The sequence below is a fragment of the Ursus arctos genome, unplaced genomic scaffold, assembly GCF_023065955.2.
Source record: "Ursus arctos isolate Adak ecotype North America unplaced genomic scaffold, UrsArc2.0 scaffold_26, whole genome shotgun sequence".
NCBI lineage: Eukaryota > Metazoa > Chordata > Mammalia > Carnivora > Ursidae > Ursus > Ursus arctos.
Genome location: NW_026622941.1, coordinates 4006877 through 4027622, shown reverse-complemented (window position 1 = coordinate 4027622; position 20746 = coordinate 4006877). Strand labels below are relative to the sequence as shown.

The 20746-nt window shown below is 42.6% G+C and overlaps 2 protein-coding genes across 4 annotated transcripts in view; both read right to left on the bottom strand.

Annotated features, from left to right (window-relative positions):
- Positions 1-12048, bottom strand: part of TULP3 (TUB like protein 3) — a 68927-nt gene extending 56879 nt beyond the window's left edge. For both annotated transcript variants that reach the window (XM_026502669.4, XM_026502670.4), the window contains exon 1: positions 11918-12048. In XM_026502669.4, the coding sequence (XP_026358454.2) occupies positions 11918-11958 (41 nt within the window). In that variant the 5' untranslated portion in view covers positions 11959-12048. The remainder of the gene's footprint in view (positions 1-11917) is intronic.
- Positions 12049-13592: 1544 nt separating this feature from the next.
- On the bottom strand, positions 13593-20675 carry RHNO1 (RAD9-HUS1-RAD1 interacting nuclear orphan 1). Of its 2 annotated transcripts, none has more exons than XM_026502673.4 (3): positions 20586-20675; positions 15541-15792; positions 13593-14472 (listed from the first exon to the last, which is right to left on the bottom strand). In XM_026502673.4, exons 2-3 carry the CDS (start codon positions 15706-15708, stop codon positions 13873-13875), a joined length of 768 nt encoding a protein of 255 aa, XP_026358458.2. In that variant the 5' UTR covers positions 15709-15792; positions 20586-20675; the 3' UTR covers positions 13593-13872. The 2 variants fall into 2 exon arrangements, with proteins under 2 accessions (XP_026358458.2, XP_026358459.2); XM_026502674.4 differs by having other exon boundaries at positions 15583-15792.
- Positions 20676-20746: the final 71 nt, after the last annotated feature.

The following is a 20746-nucleotide window of genomic DNA, read 5'->3' as shown; positions in this document are numbered from 1 at the left end:
CTGCTGGTAGCCTGCTTCTCCCTCTCCCACTCCCCCTGCTTGTGTTCCCTCTCTCATTGGCTGTCTCTCTCTCCATCATATAAATAAATAAAATCTTAAAAAAAAAAAAAAAAGAAAGAGCACTGCAAGACTGCAATATATTTACAAGAATCCTAAAATTGAATTTAAAAACAGTGAAATTCAATAAGTGAAGCAGACCATAATGTTCCTGACTCCTGGAAAGTTTCTTCTGGCGCAGACAGGGACACGTAATACAACCCCTCTCTGCAGAGCAGAGTGAAAAATCATTCTCGTTTCCTGCTACCTCAATTCTATTTTATTTTTAAACACATTTGTGAGTTGTTTTGTTATGTAAAGATAAAAAATCCACTATGTTGACAGATAAAATAAATACAAAGGACAAGAACAATTTACTTAAACATATCAATTGCTGTCTTAACCATAGTCAAACCAGTGATTGCTCAACAGCCATGCCATTCAAAGTCCAGAAGATAAAATCTATCCTCTTCCCCCTAGCATCTTTGCCTAGCAATACCGTTAAAGGGAGAGCATTAACTTTAGGCCTTCCATAAACGTAGCCTGGGCAATTTTACTTTTCTACATTTTCCCTCCCTAACAAAAGGGATAATAATAATGATCTCATAAAACATCTAAGAATCAAAGTAAAGTGAAAACTTTATAGACTCTGGATCCAGATTCCCTGGCTTTTTAATATCCCGGATCCTTTACTTTCTCTCTCAGACAAGTCATTTAACCTCTGCCTACCATGCACAGCAGAAAGATAATAATAATCATCTCACATGACTATATAAGATTTGAACAAATTAATAAGATGATTAGAATAGTGTCAGGTACATAGAATGCACACATTAAATCTGTATTGTTTTCTGAATCTCTACCTTGTCTATGTGTTATGCAAGAGTTAAAGATATAGTTACTGCTCAAAATAGCTTATATTTAATTAATAACACTAACAATAGATGTTAAAGAAAACCTCTGTGTCAAAATAAAATGGTCTACTACTTATAAAATAATAATGGGCACTCAATACATTTAAGCAGCTACAAATAAAATGTAAGGCCTTTGGTAGTATAATTCATCAAAGAGGAGGCAGTGATTTTTACTTTGAAACTTCCACAAGGAATTATCAGAAATAGTGTCAATGAAGTAAGAAAAAAAAAAGTAATAAACACAAGTCCCACTCTTTACCTCTCTCCACTCTAACTTCCAATAGCTCCCAGGGTTTCATTATATCTTTACTCTCAACAAGTAAGTTCAATTGTGTATAATCATCACCTATTTGCTCTAACATTAGTTTCTGAAAAGTTAAAAATACATTGGTATGAAATATAAAATTTCTGATCTACTAATGAATGCAACTTACACTCAGAGAAACTCTTTAGGCAAATTTATACTCTTTATTAACTTATGATTTCCCAACTTTAGCCAACTGTCCAATGTGATTATAAACTTCTTTTTTTTTTGAGAGAGAGAGGGTGAGAGAGAATCTTAAGCAGGCTTCACAGCCAGTGGGGAGCCCAAGGCAGGCTGCCGCAGAGCCTAACCTACAGGGCTAGATCTCACAACCCTGAGAGCGTGACCTGAAATCAAGAGTCGGTTGCTCAGCCAACTGAGCCACCCAGGTGCCCCATATGATTATAAACTTTACATGACTCTGTAGCACTGTTTGTAAAAGCAAGATAGCACACTTTAATGTTCCTCAATAGGGACTGATTAAATAAAGTATACCATATCTGTACAATGGAATACCATGCAGCTGTTTAAAAAAAAAGCACTGATATGAGTAAAATACAGAAATACAGAGATACTGATTTGGAACAGTTTCCAAGATGTTTTACTAATTGAAGAAGGCAAGGTACAGAAAATTGGGGAGTATTTATTACCATTTATGAGAAAAAAATATATACATCTTTTATCTGCCAGTGTTGCCTTCAGGGAGGAAACTAAATAGGCAGGGGAAAGGGAAGCATTCTTACTTTTCATTACGTACTGTTTCAATCCTTTTGAATTTTGTACCTGTTGGTCACCTGAAAGATCAAACCATGATAAGATGCTTGGAATTTTCAGCCCCACCCCTCATTCTCTTGAAAAGGGAGGGCTGAAAATGGAATTCATAAAATTCATGATTGATAATGCCTATCTGATAAAGCCTCCATTAAATCCCACAAGCAGAGAGTTTAGCCTCCATTAAATCCCACAAGCAGAGAATTTGGAGAGCTTCCAGGTTGGGAAACACATCCACACCGGGAGGGTAACACATCCCAACTCCATGGGGACAGAAGTTCCTATGCTTGGGACCCTCCCAGGCCTTGTCCTATGTATCTCTTCATCTGGCTGCTCTTAATATGCTGCTAAACGTTAAGTGTTACCCTGAGTTCTGTGAGCTGCTCTAGCAAATTAACTGAACCCAAGGAGGGAATCTTTGGAACCTATCATCTGTAGCCGGTTGGGTCAGAAGCACAGGTGATAACCGGGCTTGCGAATGACATCTGAAGAATGAGGGTAGCAAGGGAGGGGCAGTCTTGTGGGACCAAGCCCTTAACCTGTAGGATCCAAACCTATCTTGGGTAGATAATATCAGAGTTGAGTTGAATTGTAGGACACCCAGCTGGTGTCACAGAGAATTGCTTGTTGTGGGGACAAAAACCCCACACATTTGGGGACCAGAGAAGTGAAGTGTTCTGTGTGAGTAGTTAAGGAGACAAACAGGAAAGAAACACATAGCAGGAAAGAAACACACTGTAGGAAAGCACTGGGTTCTCCCCTATCTAGAAAGGAAAAAGCTGAGTTTTTTCATAACAGTACCATGTAAAGACATTTAAAATATATATGTTAAAAGTCAACTTCTTAGCCTATTAAATGTAACTAAGAATAAAACAATTTGAAACTATAAATGGTTGAAATCAATATAGGAGCCAGCAATGTTCTGCTATGTATTAATCAACCCAGTGTCTCAGTTATAAGCACACTTATCTGATCTCCACTAATTGCTACATGTGCTTACTCGAAATATGATTGAAGGCTCTGAGCAGATGTGCTGCCGACACAAGCACCTGAAGGCTCTTAAATGGCTGCATTTTAAAATGAAAAAAAAAAAAAAAGACTTGATTTGTTGTTTATTTTTTTATTTTTTAAAAGATTTTATTTATTTATTTGAGAGAGAGAGAGTGGGGGAGCACAAGCAAGGGGAAGGGGCAGAGGGAGAGGGAGAAAGCAGACTCCCTGCTGAGCAGGGAGCTGATGCAGGGCTCAATCCCAGGACCCTGAGATCACGACCTGAGCCAAAAAGACAGACACCCAACTGACTGAGCCACCCAGGCGCCCCTTTTATTTTTATTTTTTAAGTAATCTCTACACCCAGTGTGGGCCCTAACTCACAACCCCAAGATTAAGAGTCGCATGCTCTACCAACTGAGCCTGCGAGGTGGCCCTAATGGTTTTTTTGTTTTGTTTTGTTTTTAAGTAAGCTCTATGCCTAATGTGGGGATTGAATTCACAACCCTGAGAACTTCTGTTAATTACTTTTCAACTAGAAATCAAAACTGATGCCATTATCCTGGTTAGCAACATGAACCCCCCAGAACACCCACAGGAGCAACATGCTCAGTTTTAGGAAGATAGCTGGCACTTTCAGGAGGGATCTATTAAGGGAGTATGCGCACACTTCTGGCTCAAGTGTAAGCTTGTGGGTAATGAAGCTAAATGTATATACGTCAGTCTTGTATAGGGCATTTCTGCTATAGCTGTGGTGTCAGGAGACCCACTCCACACTTCCCTGGGGCTTCTCTTGCTTTCACTACAACAGAGCAGCTGCCAAAACAGTGCCTCTGCTAAGCTCAGCGACATGCATAGTCATTTCTTTTACGACTCTTGAGACAAACTTCAAGCACTCAAAAGAAAAGCAAAATTACAAAAGAAACTTAACGAACATCAGTACTTTCTAACATTACTCAGCATTGCTGATGGCATGCGATGTCTAGAACATGGAAGATGTGAAACAAATGTCTGATAAACAAATGAATTTTAAAGTTAGATTTAAAAAAGTCCTTTGACTTATGCCTTAAAGAAATACTCTAATTCATCATCCCTTACTTTGGAACTTTCCAAAGTAGGTAAAAATTAGATATTACCGTCTCCATTTTATAGCTGTATGGCTATGGAAAATAATGAAGAAACTGATAAAAGATCACTGCCTAACTATGCGAAATAATTTGAACAAAAGTTACTGTAAACCTAGTATCATTTCTTAAAGAAAAAACAACTTTATTTTTAGTTTAAAACTGTGGATGTACCTTTCACAGATTTAATAAAATAGTACCTACCCGACTGGCATACACATTACCAGAGATGATAGAGACTTCTGCTCTGTTCTTTGGTTTTCTCCTTTATTTCCTCTGTCAGTTACGAGCTTAACGGGGACAATGTTTCACATTATACTATAGTATCATCTATATCACATAGCTGACCTCAGTTCTGTTGGCCAAGATTAGTCAGTCTGAGATCATTATTCCACATCAGAAAAGCTGGAAGCAGTGACTTTTAAATACTTTCTTAAATTTGAACTTACTGTACTGATAATTCTCTTACCAAATCACATTTGAGACACAAATGATGACTAATAACCTAGCACCTCCAAGGTGCTACATCTTCCCATCATACATTCAGTTATATTTTGCTAACTACAACTCATACCTGGCAATCAAAATTTCTCTTATTATATACTTCCGGAACAGTTTTTGTAGCAATTCCCTATCATAACTGTCAGTAAACATCTTGGATTCCACAAATAATATGCTTTGTTTCATCTGTAAAGAATATAAGAACATTACCTACATAATCTTGGCTACCTTTGTTTCTACTTTCATATGTAAATTTTCTTTTAGTTGTTGAATTTTGCGTTAGTTGGCTTTATATTCTTTGTCTCAATGACCAGCTTAAAGTGACTCTAAACCAAATTGCAGGTAGCCCCTCAACTTTACCCTCATCTTAAACACCTGTAAATATTTACGAAGTGCCTACTATGTACTCAATCTGTACATATAAGGGACTGAGCAACAAGAATGAGTGGTAATTCTCCACTTTAACACGAGCATTCATAGTCTGTGAAGAAAAAGTTTATAACCTTTTTGGAGGGAAAGTTAGCAGCCTCTACTAAAATTAAACTCTGTATCCCCAAACATACAAAGTTTACAAAATACTAGGCCAAATATATAAAGATACATGTAACGAGGATGCTATTTTTCATTGTTTTCAATAGAACCCCCCACGATAATATTAATGTCTGTCAACAGGTGAGCAATAAGATACATTTATGAAAATAATACTTTGGGTATTAAAAAGGTAGATCTAGAGGCAGGAAGTTGGAAAGTAGGCTGTGACACTTCAGTTTTAAAAATAGGTTCAACATAGTTTTTTCAACAAATGGTTCTGGATATCCACATGCAAAGGATTTGGACCCCTACCTCATAGCACACACAAAATGAATCAAAGACCTAAATATAAGAGCTAAAACTTTAAAAACCTTAGAAGAACACATCCAACTAAATCTTTGTAAACTTGGACTAGGCAATGACTGCTTAGGTACAACACCAAAAACAAAAGAGATAAAAATTAATAAATTGGACTCTAGCAAAATAAAATAAATTCATACTTCAAACAACACCATCAAGAAAGGGAAAAAGGCAATCCACTGACAGAGATAATATCTGTAAATCATTTATCTGATAGGGAATTGTATCCAAAATACCTATAAAGAACTCTTACAACTAAGTAATAAAAAGACAACCCAATTTAAAAACAGGCAAAGTAAACAAACATATTTCTCTAAAAATATAGGAATGATCAATAAGCACATAAAAAAACTCAATTAATCACCATTAAGGGAACGCAAATCAAAAGCACAATGAGATGGTATTTCACATCCATGAGGAGGGCTATAATAAAAAAGATAGACAAAAAGAAGTAATGGCGAGGATGTACAGAAACGAACCCCAACACCTTGCTGTGCGGAATGTAAAATGTTGCGGCCATTTTGGAAAATAAGTCTGCTAGTTCCTCAAGTTGTAAAACATTTACCACATGACCCAACAACTCCACTCAGGTACATGCGCAAAAGAAATGAAAATATATGTGCACACAAAGACTTGGACACTAATGTTCACAGCAGCATTATTCAAAATAGCCAACAAGTGGAACAATTCAGCATGCTAAACTGCACCACTGACCACATACACTCCAATGGCCAGCGGAGTCTGGGATTTCACTACTACTGTATTTCAGTAAGTCTGCCAAGAATCTTTTCAGTCAGAATGCCAGTTCATTTGGTATTATTAGGTAGCAGAATTTCTTTCTTTCTTTTTTTTTTTAATTTATTTGTCAGAGAGAGAGAGAGAGAGCACAAGCTGGGGGAGCGCAGGCAGAGGGTGAAGCAGACTCCCCACTGAGCAAAGAGCCCAATGCAGGACTCGATCCCAGGACCCCAGGATCATCAACCGAGCCAAAGGCAGATGCTTAACTGACTGAGCCACCCAGGCGCCCCAGGTAGCAGAATTTCTAAGCCAGTGAGTGGATTCTGAAGAAACCTATCGGAGCAGTTGATCAGGAGTCATCAGATTTCACTGTTGGAACTGATTCCAGTGTCAGGTAGCTGAGGCAATAGCTATTAATAGAGTAATTTTCGCTAAGTCAATTGACAAATAGATTCCCCTTGCCCCAATCCCAAATGTCAGTACTGGAAGGCTGTGTTTTCACATGTACTGAGACACCAAGAACACCTCTGGCTACAACAAAACACTGCTTCTGGGAAAGGCACATGAAGATCAAATTAGAACTGCCAGAAAAGACTCCTTGGAAATCCATCCTTCCTCATCTGAGGACAAATGTTAGTATTCTAGGCTCAGCCGTCTTCTACTTGAATGACTGCCACAATCTGGGACTAACTTAATTCAAGCTAGGGAATGAAAATCCATTTCCTAAGAGGCCCATTTAGTGGACCCATTTCTTTCCTTCAGAAAGAAAGGAGAATTGTTTGGGGGGAGAGAGGCAATGAGAAGGAAAAGTTGGTAACTGATTTAATCATTCATTTGGCCCCAAATAATGCAGCAAAGAAAATTAGAGTGAACCCGTCTTCATTTTGCATGTTCCACAAAGTAAAAGCAAAAACATTCTTTTGAGTGAACCAAACAGAAAGGTTATTTTAAATGTATAATTTGATTCAGAAGTCAAAGAATTCATTCCTTCTTTCTAGATTTAAAAAAGATGTTACTCAGAAACTAGATTGATTCTACCTTTTGCCTGATTCTCTTTTCCTCAGGGTTACATTTCTCTCTTCGGGAATGTTTTTAATTCCCCTTCTATTTCTTGGATAAAGATGAAAGTGCATTTGTTTGCCTAACAATACCAAAGAAATATTTCTACTCCCTTTCCCTTGGATGAAATTAATACTTCGCTAAAATGTCTGATTTCTTCAACTGCTCATCCTAAAAATAATTAGAATGTAATCAGTACCCATTGTTATCATTTATTTGTAAAAATGGCATCCAGAATATTTGGAATAGATATTTTGATAATATCTATGGGGGGGGTAGAGGAGTCAAAAGCCTGGATTTTACTTCTGAATTTTACTTTTGACTGCATCATTTACTTGTCATGTGACCTTAGGTATATCACATCCTTCCTCATTCTTAACTTCCCCGTCTATAAAACGAAGATCACACCAGCCCTGCTTTCTTGGGAGCGATGAAGCTCGAAAGAGATCAAATGAGTGACACACTGTGAACGCAGCAAAGGATACTTAAATGTAAGCCTTATTACTGATCATTTATTCCCAACAAATCTTCCCTTTGGAACAACACAGTTTAAGACCTTAACTCAGCCAAAAAACTCTCTACTTTATCTCTAGCTCATATGGCATTGCCATAACAAAAGTACACTATGTTTCAATAGGGAAACAAGTCAATCCTCTATTAAACTGGCTGCCTTCTAAAACCTAAAATCAAAGGCAAACTATAGATGTACTGAAGTTTCTTCCTGAAAAGCTGAATAGCAAGATTTATTCTTCTAGAAGCTTGTCTGAAAAATAATATTCGTTTTCTTCTTACAGTCCTATTTTCTATACTTTAATTACCACAGGAAAAAACGCAGGAACTATATTCTAAAAACACTTCCTATCAATGATGAAAGTAGATATCAGGGCTTAGAGCATTTTATTTTTTTAAAAGATTTTATTTATTTATTTATTTAAGAGAGAGAGAGAGCGAGCACAGGTGGGGTGAAGGGCAGAGGGAGAAGCAGACTCCCTGCTGAGCAGGGAGCCCAAAGTGGGACTCGATTCTAGACTGTGGGATCATGACCTGAGCCGAAGACATACGCTTAACCAACTGAGCCACCCAGGTGCCCTAGAATATTATATTTTACCCTAAAACTCAAAAGCATCAAATTTTGGGAGTGGGAAAGGAGTATTTATAGATTATTTAACACAATATCTTTGGAAGGCCCCTAAGATGTCCATCAATGAATGAACAAGGTGACATGGAGACAGTAAGAAAAGACATAATTTTCACTGAATATCATTTTGTATCTTTTGAAACTTGAGCCATGTGCTGTTAAAAATATATATGTCATTTTATTAATTTGTTATAAATCACCAAGGGAATCCAAAGAAGCCCTCATTTTCCAGAGGAGAAAACTGAAGCCAAAAAAGTAGACGAGCGGCTTAAGATCACACTGCCAAAGAGTGAAAAAACTAGGACTAGAACTCAGGAACCCAGTGAAAGTTTCCATACCTCCCACAATGCCATGTGGTAAAACAGCAAATGCCGTCTCATAAACAAGAAAAGTATTACTATAACCCTCTTCAGAACCGTGGTCTTGCAGGGGTTCTGTGACTCACATGACATATACTCATCATCCATGTTTTCACAGAAGTTCTAAGGCAGAGACAGAGATGGCAGTCCTCATTATCGAGCCCTCATGGCAGGTATTAAAGTGAGCAAATAAAGACAGCACATCGATCAGCATGTGGACAGCGTGTCTTCTCTCCGTCATAAGTGGATTTAAGCTTTAACCAGGCCAGGAAGATTTTGCAGCCTTCATTATTACTGACAATAAGGATGTCTGATGAGGCAGAATAGATTTAGAACTAAGAGCTTATTTCTAGTAAGCTGATTCAGAGGAAATAAAGCAAAAGCAGACCACAGGAAATTCTAGTTGAAAGAAGCCATAATAATTCCACTATTCTCAAACAGGAGAACGAAGGGAATTAACAAGGCCCCTTCTAGTTCTAAAATCCTCAAATATGGAGAAGCAAGGCAACTTCAACTCTGCCTCTGAGTAATTCAAGCATACTTTTCCCCTTAGTAAGAACAAACGTTAGCATTTTCTTTCAATGGGCACAGATGCAGGGAAAACAGCAGAGTTTCCATAGGAAAGAACAAGCGAAGTCAGAAATAAAAACTATTCCAAAAAATGTCAGAGTCTGTCTGCTTGGAACAGAAGGATCTCAAAAAAAAGAAAATTTACTGCAGATGATTCTCTCCTTTCTAGGTCTGTATGGAGTTTTCACATTTGGAGAAACACATGCATGTTTGAAGTTATTAGGAACTTTTAATATTTGCCAAACATACTGCAGTCATGGATTAGTTACTCTGAGGACATTTAAGCACTGGGTAAGTCTCTATTTGCCAACAATCAGTTGATCTGATGAAACATTCAAAAAAGAGAGAGGGACACCTGGGTGGTACAGTAGGTTAAGTGGCTGACTCTTCGTTTCCGCTCAGGTCATGTTGTCAGGGTCCTGGGATCCAGCTCAGCAGGGAGTTAGCTTCAGGAGTCTCTCCCTCTGCCCCTCCCCCTGCTTGCTCTTGCACACACTCTCTCTCTCTAAAATAAATAAATCTTCAAAAAAGAGAGAATGTGAGAAAGGATAACAAGCCTGGACAACACATAACCTCCAGCTACTACAACTGTTCATATTTCTAAAGAGAAAGCACGGATAAATCAGAGACTAGGACTTTCTTAGTCTAACTGGGTCACAAGGTAGCATCACACCAAAAAATCTCTCACCATACCTTCAATTCTCTATCAGGGACAAAAGGCCAGAGAAAGCTCAAGTTCCAGCACTAGCCGCCAGGCACGGTCATCTCCAGGGAATCTATAATAAAAATGCCTCCTTCAACAAAGTTCCTGAGAGAGATGTTTCAAATTCCATCTCCAAATTTCACTAAATATTTCAGAAATAAGAAAAATACCTGAAGTTTGTTAGTAATTTTTCCACTCCATTCAAAAGAAATCTGCCTCATGGTAAACAGTCAAAGGCAACATAGTAAAATTCAAAGGAAAAAAAAATCACAGGAAATTTAAAAGTCAGATGTTATACTTCACATGGAAAGGTATTAATACCAAAAACTCTATCAATGTATTTTATCAAAAACATTAGACACACAATCTGAAGCCAAAATACAAGAGACATTCCACTCCTCAGCAACAACTGAGTTTAACAGTGATAGAAACTGCACTTAATATTACCTAGGGCAGGAGAAACATTTGGTGACTCACACTCTCCTTTGATGTCAATTTTTAAATTAAAGGGCTGTTTTCTTTCGGAAGAAAAAAAGGGGAAAACTTTAAAATTATCCTTTTAAACTTCAAGTCCAATAAATTAAAAACCACTTTGCCTCCTGGTCTCAGTTTCGAAGTCAAACCCCCCTCCCCCCCGGTCCCCGCGCAAATCATGAGTCATATATCAAACATCTGGTACCCAAGAAATTTATTGCCATAAATTCATTCAGTTAATTTATTGAATGCCCACACTGAACATACACCATCTGAATTCAACAAAGACGCTGAATTTTAACTTTATCTCCTCCTAGCACTTCCATAGTTAAACTGGTAAACGTGAGTTATTTTTCTCTCAACTTGAAAAAAAGAAAGTGCAGTGAACAAATCTCTCAGATCGCAGTTATCACGTAAATAAAATCTGACGAAAGGGGAAAATGGGTGTTCTCTATACCCAACACCTCCTTGTGCCGTTTTTAAATAGAATTGTTTAAACATCTACTAATCTAAGCATCAGACTAACTCCTTACACTCTACATCTTTATTTACCGTGGTAATGGAATAAGAAGCGGGGAACACTGTTGGCGTGTATGATTTCAATTCTCAGACAATGCCAAAGTTTGAAGTCAATGATTTCATGCCGCTCCCCCTTAACTTTTCATTAACCTAGCTAACAAGAAATTGACAGACTGAGATTTCGGATTGTTTTATTTCCCAGGCTCTCCCTCTGGCGGAGGCAGGAAAGAGGAGAGCAAACAAGGGGGTACGGTACATTACAAATAGGACGAACGATCCTAAATAAGAGATAATTACTATAAAGCAGAAAGAAGCAAAAGAATAGTTTTGCACTTTCGGCCCTCGGACTCCGTTCCAGAATTCAGCACCGCCTGCCAAAAGCAATGGCATTAGAGCAAATGATTAAATATCACCCACAACCTTCCGCTTCGACAGCCCCGGGAAAGACTTCATCCACCTCAGTTCCGACACTGCCGGGCAGTGCGTGAAGAGCAGTGCTAACGCATTTTGAGTAAGCGAGGCCCACAGAGAGCAAGACGAGCTCGCAACGAAAACTCCAAGAGTTTCCCAAGCAAGGACCTGAACACAAAGTCCTTCCTCTCGGTGCAGGCAGCAGAGCCGCTGCTTCCTACCGCTCACCAGTAAAAAGGGGATCCTCCACCGCGCAGTGGGGGACAGAAGACTCTCCTCCTGCCGCCAAATCCGTCCCTCCCTCCCTGACCCGAGCCCACCGCCCTCTCTTCAGAGCTCCCAGGGAGGACCGCCACGGTCTCACTCCGTCCCTCCGCCCCGCTCGAGACGAGACCAGCCACCACCCCTGTCGGACCTGTCCCCGCGGGGTCCGAGCCGGCAGCGCGACGCCTCCATCCCCGCGGCTCAGGAAGTGGCAACCAAGTCCAGAACCCCAGACGCCGCTGCTAGGGTGGCAAGCCTGGCAGGCAGCCGGGCCCCGCCCCCTAGCAACCGCACCCCGCACTGTTGCCACCGCCTATTGGTCCTCGTGCCGGCCGCTCGTCTCTCATTGGCTATTGCTGCTGCTCGGCGATGCGGGAGGGTTTCTAGGGGGCGGGGGCGCCGGGAGCTAAAGGCGCCTGCGTCCGAACTCGGGTGACGCGCTAGGTAGGGCTGGGTCCCTGGAGCGCGTTTCGGGGATGGGGCGGAGGGATGTGTTCGCGTCAGCTGCGTTGGCTCCCAGCGGCGGGGAAGTCAGTTTGTCGGAGAAGCGGCCCATCCCCCTAACCGCCACCCATGGAGCGGCCTACCCGCGTCCCGGCTGTTTGTACCCAGAGACCACCCAGAGCGCTTTCAGAGGTCTGTAATGTTAGGACTCACAGACCTCTGCCGGGTCCCTCACAGCGCGGCCCCTCCCGACACCAAAGCCTTCCGGAAAGCACACTTGTAGCCTCTCCAGCAGTCACTCCCTTTCTCTTTCATAGTTCTCTGGTCTCGCATTCCAACTGCACAAAACTCCTTCAGCCTCCCTTACTGCAGTCCAAGTTTTTAGAGCATTGCTAGACCAATTCTACAGACTGTAAGAACTTTTCCCATTTACCTCTCTCTACGGCCTATGGACAATCTTCAAACATCCATATCCCATAAGATTTGAGATCTAAATATGTACTCTCGTTTCCAATAAATCTTGTCGCCACTTCCTTTCTCATCGCCAAAACATCCTGGCAAAAGTTATCGCATGTTGCGCTTATAGCATTCCGAGGTCAGCTGTTTCCACAGTGGGTTTACCTAAGAGGCGCAGAAGTTGGCACAAGCTGGGAGAACGGAGCGTCGCCTCGATGTGTCAGCCTCCACTCACTGTGTGACCCTAAACATAGTTCATTATCTGGGCTTCAGATTCCCAACTATAAAATAAGCAGAATAATCCCTGCTTGTTTAGCTCTGGCTGGACCGGACACAGAGTAGGTTCTTAAAACTGAACGGGATGCAGTTGAAAGAGATGCCATCTGTAGTGGCGAAAGGGCAAAGGAGGCAGGTTTTGAAAGGGCAGTCCTGCATTAGCTACAGTAAGTAGTCTTCTCTGAAAAGGTTCCATATTTAATTACATACATTTTAAACAGTCACTACAAGAAATCATTTTCCCACCCTATTTGATATTTACAGATTTCTTTGAATGGAAATAAAAAACCAAAACACAGCAAACCTAAGTAACTTCTCTATGTCCCCTTTATCGTCCCTGACCCCACTATATTCACTAAAACAGGGCTTGCTGCCTTTCCTCACCTTGGCCTTCGAGAGGATGAGCAAGGTCACAGAGGTGGCAGTTCAGCTACCAAGTCACAGAGTTCCGCTTTTACTTTTCCCATCCATCATGTCATAAAGGAAGCTGCTGCTGAGCCTGACACAGAATTTGTATTCAAAAACGTGGAATGAATGAGTTTGAATGAGGTGATTAGAGGATTACTGAGTAGTGCTTTAAAAAACACAATGAAGAAAGACCTTGTGTAGAGAAGGTAATATTGCTGCATGGTCAGTAATCAGAAGCAGGGTTCTCTAAAACCTTTCTGCAACCATTTATTTACATACATTTTAAATAGTTACTGCAAGAGACTTCAAATTTTAAACAGTTAATGGAAGAAAAATATGAAGTGAACTGTTTATGACACTAAAGACTTTTCAGGAAAAGACATTTTAAAAAGCAAATCTGAATTCCCTTAGGACTCCAAGGTTCTAGTTAAAGCATCTTTTTTCTATTGAGGTTATTGGTATTATTTCCATTTTATTCTCCTAATGTACTCTCCTGTGAGCCAGGAAAGTACTTTAGCAACTTTATGAAAATGTCTTGAGACTGCTGGTGTCTGAGAAATCCAGGGAGTTTTTCATAAGGAACTGGTCTTTGTTCAGCTTCCCTCTCTCCCTGAGGTAAGCAAACAAGTGGTGTCGTCTCCTCCATGTGACCTTGATCCCATACTTCTCCTCAGGAGTGTCTTCAACGAGAACAGGCCCAGGCTCTGGGCCCTTGGGAGTACTAGTATGGAAGGAGCAGCTCGGAAGGCTACTTTCCCTCTGATCTGGGGGATTGGGCCCCTCCTTCACCAACGATGACTCTGGGGTCTGGATATCAGGTGGAATGAATACATAAGGAAAGTTCTGAAGCGTATGTGCTGACACTTCCCCACAGCTTTGAGGACTGAGCATTGGAACTAAGGGCCTTCCGGAAAGGCGCTTTTCTGATTGACGAGGGCATTCCCTGGTTAAGGGGATCCCAAGCATGGCTGAACCGGAGGAAGACAGTGGACTCTCAAATGTTAGATGCGGGAACTTGGAGGTGGTAGACTTTCGACTTGAATGCCTTGCCTGGTTTCGATGATGACGTTTCTGGTTCACCGGGAACCAGCTTTCTGCTTTCGTATCAAACTGAGGTGATACCTTAAGGATCAAAAACAAAAACCAAAAGGAAGTGAGGAAAGCCAGCTACCAAGGGGAGGAAACTATCCAAGGACCAGAATTCTAAAAGGGGGCCCAGTATAGTATAGACACAAAACAAAATATCTGTCTAATGGGATATTAAAAGAAAGGGATATGAGTTTTGGGCAAGTAATTCAATCTCTCTGGCGGTTTCCTCGTGTGTAAGAAAGGGGACAATGTCTCCTTCACTTTATCACACTGTACACCTACAACTTGTTTAACTATCTTTAAACTTTGAGGGCAGAGACCAGCAGTCTTCCTCACCTTTGATGCCCAGCACCTAGCAGAGTGCCTGGCATGAAGAAGGCCCCCAGTAGAGTGAATGCTGAGTGCAAGAACAGGGAGTGAGATCCTGTATGGAAAGCAACCAGCATAAGAGCTGACATACGACGAGTTCTCAATAAATGTTCATTCCTCTTCTCATCCATGGGATTCTAACATTTCCGTTTCTTCTACAAGCCCAAAGCAAGTATTATGGTTCTTCCAAGCAATCCTGAGCAAGCTATATTCATTAAGCACTCTTAAATGGAAGTTTAGGCTTTTTTGTCTGGCCCTCTGGCTATACTACTTCCCTGACAGTAGCTGTATTCTCTTCCTAGGGCCTTGAAACTGTCAAAATACGACATGCCATTTCTGTGGGGTTTTCTCCAGGTTCACTCTATTAAATAGTAAATATAGTACCTAGCTAAAAAGTTTACCTCTCAAGTGAAGCTTGGGGAACAATCTCATTTTTTTACTCATTCTGCCATTTATCTGGCTTCTTCACTGAGCTACTGGGTAATAAAACTTTTATCCTGAACTCTTTAAGAAGACTGTGGGGGGAAAGACTCCAACTCCAACCAGCCCATGCCTGAGCTTCAACTTAGAAAAGAAGATATACCAGAGAAGATGGCTGATGACAGAAAGAATACATTGCCTCCTTGTCCCTGCCCCCATGAATCTTTGGAGGCCCTGGTTTAAGGGGCAGAAGAGGCAGCATTCTGAGAAGCCTAACAGAGCAAAAGTCAAAGTAAGAATCCCATGGCCTACCCAGGACGTGGCGGTGTTATGGTCAATGGGCTTGCTGGGCACCTGTCTAGTGTGAGTGATGGTAAGCTGGGGAGAGCCATAGTGGTGTTTGGGGTCCTCCAGTGGTGGTTCTTGGAATAGCAGCTGGGCTTTCTGGGAACGCTGGTGGCGTTTTTTTCTGGGAGGCATCAATAGGTGAAGGAAGAGCAGTTAGTAGCCACATGATGCTGGTTGTAGTCAGGTCCGGGTTCAGGTTCCGATTCCAACCCATGCCTTCAGAGAAAAAAACAAAAGCTGAGAGACAATTCTGACGATTCCATCCCCAGCTCTTGCTCATCCTCTGTCGACCAGTTCTATTATCAACCACCACCCCTACCTCGACACTGTGGGGAGTACAGCTTCCTATTCCTACATCACCAAGTGAAAACACAGTCGTTCCCGTTCAACAACATGCATTCAATGCACACTGATATAGCACGGGTTGACTGCCGTGCTGGGTGTTGGGAATTTAAAGACGAATAACCATTGATTCTACAATCATTTATCAAGTGCCAAGAGCTTATAGGGACACATAGGTGAGACTGTCTCTGCCTTCAAAGAGCTGAGAGGCTAGCAGAGGTAGACAGACAATTACGATAAAGAGGAGAATGCTTCCACTCACCCCAGGGGACGCTTTCTAGAGAGGGTGATACCTGACCTAGTACAGAAAAGCTAGGAAAAGCCAGAGAGCAGAAAGAGCAAGGCATTCCCGGCTGTGGAACAGCATATACAGAGGCACGGAGACAAGACTGTGAATTCAAGGTATCAGAGACTCCATGGAACTGGACACAGTATGCAAAGACAAATGCAAGACATCAGAGGCTGGAGCTGGTGTCAGGGTCAGGTCAGAAAAAGCAGGTGTGTTGGGGCGCCTGGGTGGCACAGCGGTTAAGCGTCTGCCTTCGGCTCAGGGCGTGATCCTGCCGTTATGGGATCAAGCCCCACATCAGGCTCCTCTGCTGTGAGCCTGCTTCTTCCTCTCCCACTCCCCCTGCTTGTGTTCCTTCTCTCGCTGGCTGTCTCTCTCTCTCTGTTGAGTAAATAAATAAAATCTTTAAAAAAAAAAAAAAAAGAAAAAGAAAAAGAAAAAGCAGGTGTGCCATAGGTGTTTGGACTTGAAGTAGTCACTGAAGATTTTCAAGCAGAAGGATGTGATCACACTGGATTTTTTTTTTTAAGATTTTATTTATTTATTTGACAGAGACAGCCAGTGAGAGAGGGAACACAAGCAGGGGGAGTGGGAGAGGAAGAAGCAGGCTCCCAGCAGAAGAGCCTGAAGTGGGGCTCGATCCTAGAACGCTGGGATCACGCCCTGAGCTGAAGGCAGACGCTTAACCACTGCGCCACCCAGGTACCCCTGGATATTTTTTTTTTTAACTTTCTCTACAGACAATTTTGAACACACACAAAAAGAGAATGAATAATATGAGCCCCCATGTACCCATCACCCAGCTCCAACAACCATCAACCCATAGCCAATCAAGATCCATCCACACCCTTTATCCCCTTCCCCTTTCCCTGTGTTATTATAAAGAAAAGATGATATTATACCATCCCCATTAATACAACATATATATATAATATATATAATATTCCTTAATATTATCAAATATCCAGGGATGCCTGGGTAGCTCAGTGGGTTAAGCGTCTGCCTTTGGCTCAGGTCATGACCCCAGGCTCCTGGGATCAAGCCCCGCATCAGGCTCCTTGCTCAGTGGGGAGCTTGCTTCTCCCTCTGCCTGCCGCTCCCCCATTTGTGCTCCCTCTCTCTCTCTGTCAAAGAAAAAAATATATTATCAAATATCCAGACATGTTCAAATTTTCAATTGTTCCATAAAGGTCATAATTGATTGTTTTTGCCTTTTAGACAGATCATCCTGGCAACAGTGTGGAAGGAAAGGGAGTACTCTTGAAGTAGAGGGACCAGTTTTAGGAGGTTACTCTGTTACTTCAGTGAGAAATGATGAGGCCTGAATCTGGGCTGTGTCAGTGGTAATGGGAGGCTAGACACAGAAGCAGGATCAACAGGACCAGAATAATAAAGAGGCTGAAAAAAGCGTCCATTGACTCTAGTAACCAGATCGTCTTTAATAAGAGGTTCATCAGTGGAAGGGTGGGATGGAAGTTTGCGTGCTATGGAGAGGTGCATGCGAGGTACAGCTGAGCATCCAGCAAAGTTCTACAGCAGGGCAGACTGGTTCCACCACACATTCATGATTCATTCGGTCAGTCAACAATAAAAAGTAACGTACTCTGACTTATGTCACTAGGCAGTGGAGATACAGGTAAAGAAAAAAGAAAGGACAAAATCTCTACCTCGGGAACTAACATTTTTAGGGAGAACCCAGGTAATACACACAGCTGTTTGTTCATTCATTCAGCCATTCAACAAACACTGAGTGCCCACAGTGCTAGGCCCTGTTCCTGGTGCTGGAAATATAAACCAGAGGACAAAATGAAATCCCTGCCCTCGTGGTGCTTACATCCTAGCTGGGTAGTGACTATGGAGAAAAACCAAACAGGATAAGGGGTTGAGCCAACTCAGTGCTCTTTTAGACAGGGTTGCTGGGGAAGGCAACTGAAAAAGTGATATTTGAGCAAATACCTGAAATGAAGAAAGGAGAGTAGATGAGAACCAGTTCATGTGACACAGGACTTCATAGGCAAGGTTAAGGCCTCTGGATTTAATTATTCTTAGTGTGACAGGAAGCCACAGCAAGGAACTCTAGACGCTCTTTGACAACAGGTGGGTTGGGGAAAGCAGGCATACAGAAAGGAAGCAGGGTGTACAGTTAAAGGACTGCTGCAGGAGTCTAGAGGAGAGATGACAGTAGCAGCAATGGCTCCAAGTGTTGACGTTAGCCAGCCTCCAATAGACATGACATTGCTCAGCAGCAATCCTACTATGTTTCCTTCATCAACTCATTATCTGCAGATTATCTTAAGATGTTTCCACTTTCTTATTTTATTTATCTATTTGACAGAGAGAGAGACAGCAAGAGAGGGAACACAAGCAGGGGGAGTGGGAGAGGGAGAAGCAGGCTTCCTGCTGAGCAGAGAGACCGACATGGGGCTCGATCCAGGACCCTGGGATCATGAACCGAGCCAAAGGCAGACGCTTAACGACTGAGCCACCCAGGCACCCCATCCACTTTTTTAAAAATTTAGAACTCCCCTTTCTTCTTAACAAATGACCTTACTTCCCACTTCACAGAGAATGCGGGAGACATCAAAGAAAATACTCTCACTTTCCAGATACCAAAGATACAAACCTATATATATATATATCCACATCCACTCTATTTATGCTATAATCGCAGGTCAGTCCCGTCTGCTCTCTAAAACCTCTCCCTCTGGCTGTGTTCTGGAGTTTTCCTTACTCTACACACCTTTCTTAGGCAATCATCGGCTCACACTTACAAGTGGATGACTTAAGTATTCATATACTCAGCTTAGAATTCTCTACACTCAGTACCCACGTACCCGCTGCCTACTTGACAGCAACTAAATGTCTTGAATGCATCTCAAACTCAACGTATTTATTTTAAATTTTCCAGTTGACTCCAAATATCTTTTTTTTTTCCTTTTTAAGATTTTATTTATGTATTTATGTGACACAGAGAGAGAGCATTTATGTGACACAGAGAGAGAGCACAAGCAGGAGGAGCAGCAGGCAGAGGGAGAGGGAGAAGCAGACTCCTTGCTGAGCAGGGATCATGACCTGAGCAGAAGGCAGCCACTTAACCGACTGAGCCACCCAAGCGCCCTCAAACTCAACATATTTAAAACTGAATTTATGATCATCTCCCCTGCACCTGCTCCACAGGTGATTATCTTCCAAGGCCCTTGCTCGGGGTATAGTATTATCATTCATCTAGTTAGATGGCCAGAAACCTTGACGTGTCCCTCCTTTGTCCCCATCCAACACTACCAAGCCTGACAATCTTACCTCTTAAGTATGTCTTCAATATTATCCCCTTTGCCCCTCTCTCTTGCTGTCTTTCTCTCCCCACCACCCTCAAGTTCCAACAGTTCTGGTCTGGAGTATTGCAATAGCCTAAACAGGTCTACCCTAATCCACTCCAGCAGCCCCTGCAGACGAACCTTTTAAAAATGCAAATCTGACTTTGACTCACTTCTGCTTAAAAATGTTTCATTTCTGGATAAGGACCAAATTCCCTCAGTTATGGCGAAGGTCCTACTTCCTCTGCCTCCAGCTTCATCTCACACCACACTCCCATTCAGCTCCCAGCTCTGACTCCTCCTCCTGCCTTTTACAACCAATCTTCCTCCTACCACACAGCCTTTGTACACCTTCCTCCCTCTGCTTTGCGGGGTTCACTCCCTTCTTTGTACAAAGGCATCAGATCTCAGAACAAGCTTCCGTTCAGAAAAGCCTTTCCTGACCTACCGAAGGCAAGATCTTATTGCAGATACTCAGTTGTCAATGACCTCTAATTTATCCCTTCACAGCTATAATTCTCCCATTGCTTATGCGATTCTTCAAACATGTCTGTTCTCTCCCGTCTTCCCATTATACGTTTTAAGGAAAGAATCTCCCCTACCACTGTTATCCCACCAGGGCCTGGCACATAGTAGGTGCTCGACAAAATGTGTCGACCAAGTTAATAAAGTATTATCATGGAGTGGAATTTTTTTTTTTAAGGTGGAGGAAGCTTAAACAAGATGATACGCCGGTCGACTGGTCGAGGCGGCCAGACGATCGTTAGTTGGAGGGGAATGGAGTAATTTCCCCCTAGGAAGGAAGCCGAGCCAGGGAGACTTTGAAAGGGCCAGAGGATGGCTCGGGAGGTGGGAGGAGAGGCGCCGGGGGCGGGCTCAGGGAACCCACGGGAACGCGCGAGGGAGCGCAGGCCGAGGGCGCCGGCCCGGGCAGCGCCGTCTCCCCGCCGCCCCCGGCCGCCCCCGGCCGCCCCCCGCCGCCCCCAGCCGCGGGGGCCCCTCCTGCGCCCTCCGGGCCGCCCACTGCCGCCCCTCCCCACGAGCCGGCCGCCGGCCCGCCTTACCCGCCCGGCGGCGTCCCGGCCGCCGCTCACTGGGGCCGCCGCAGCGTTCGAGCCCGGAACGCGGAGACAAGGGCGGCCGCCGATTGGCGACGCTCCGTCACGTGACCGCAACGCTCCGCCGGCGCCAATTTCAAACAGCGGAACAAACTGAAAGCTCCGGT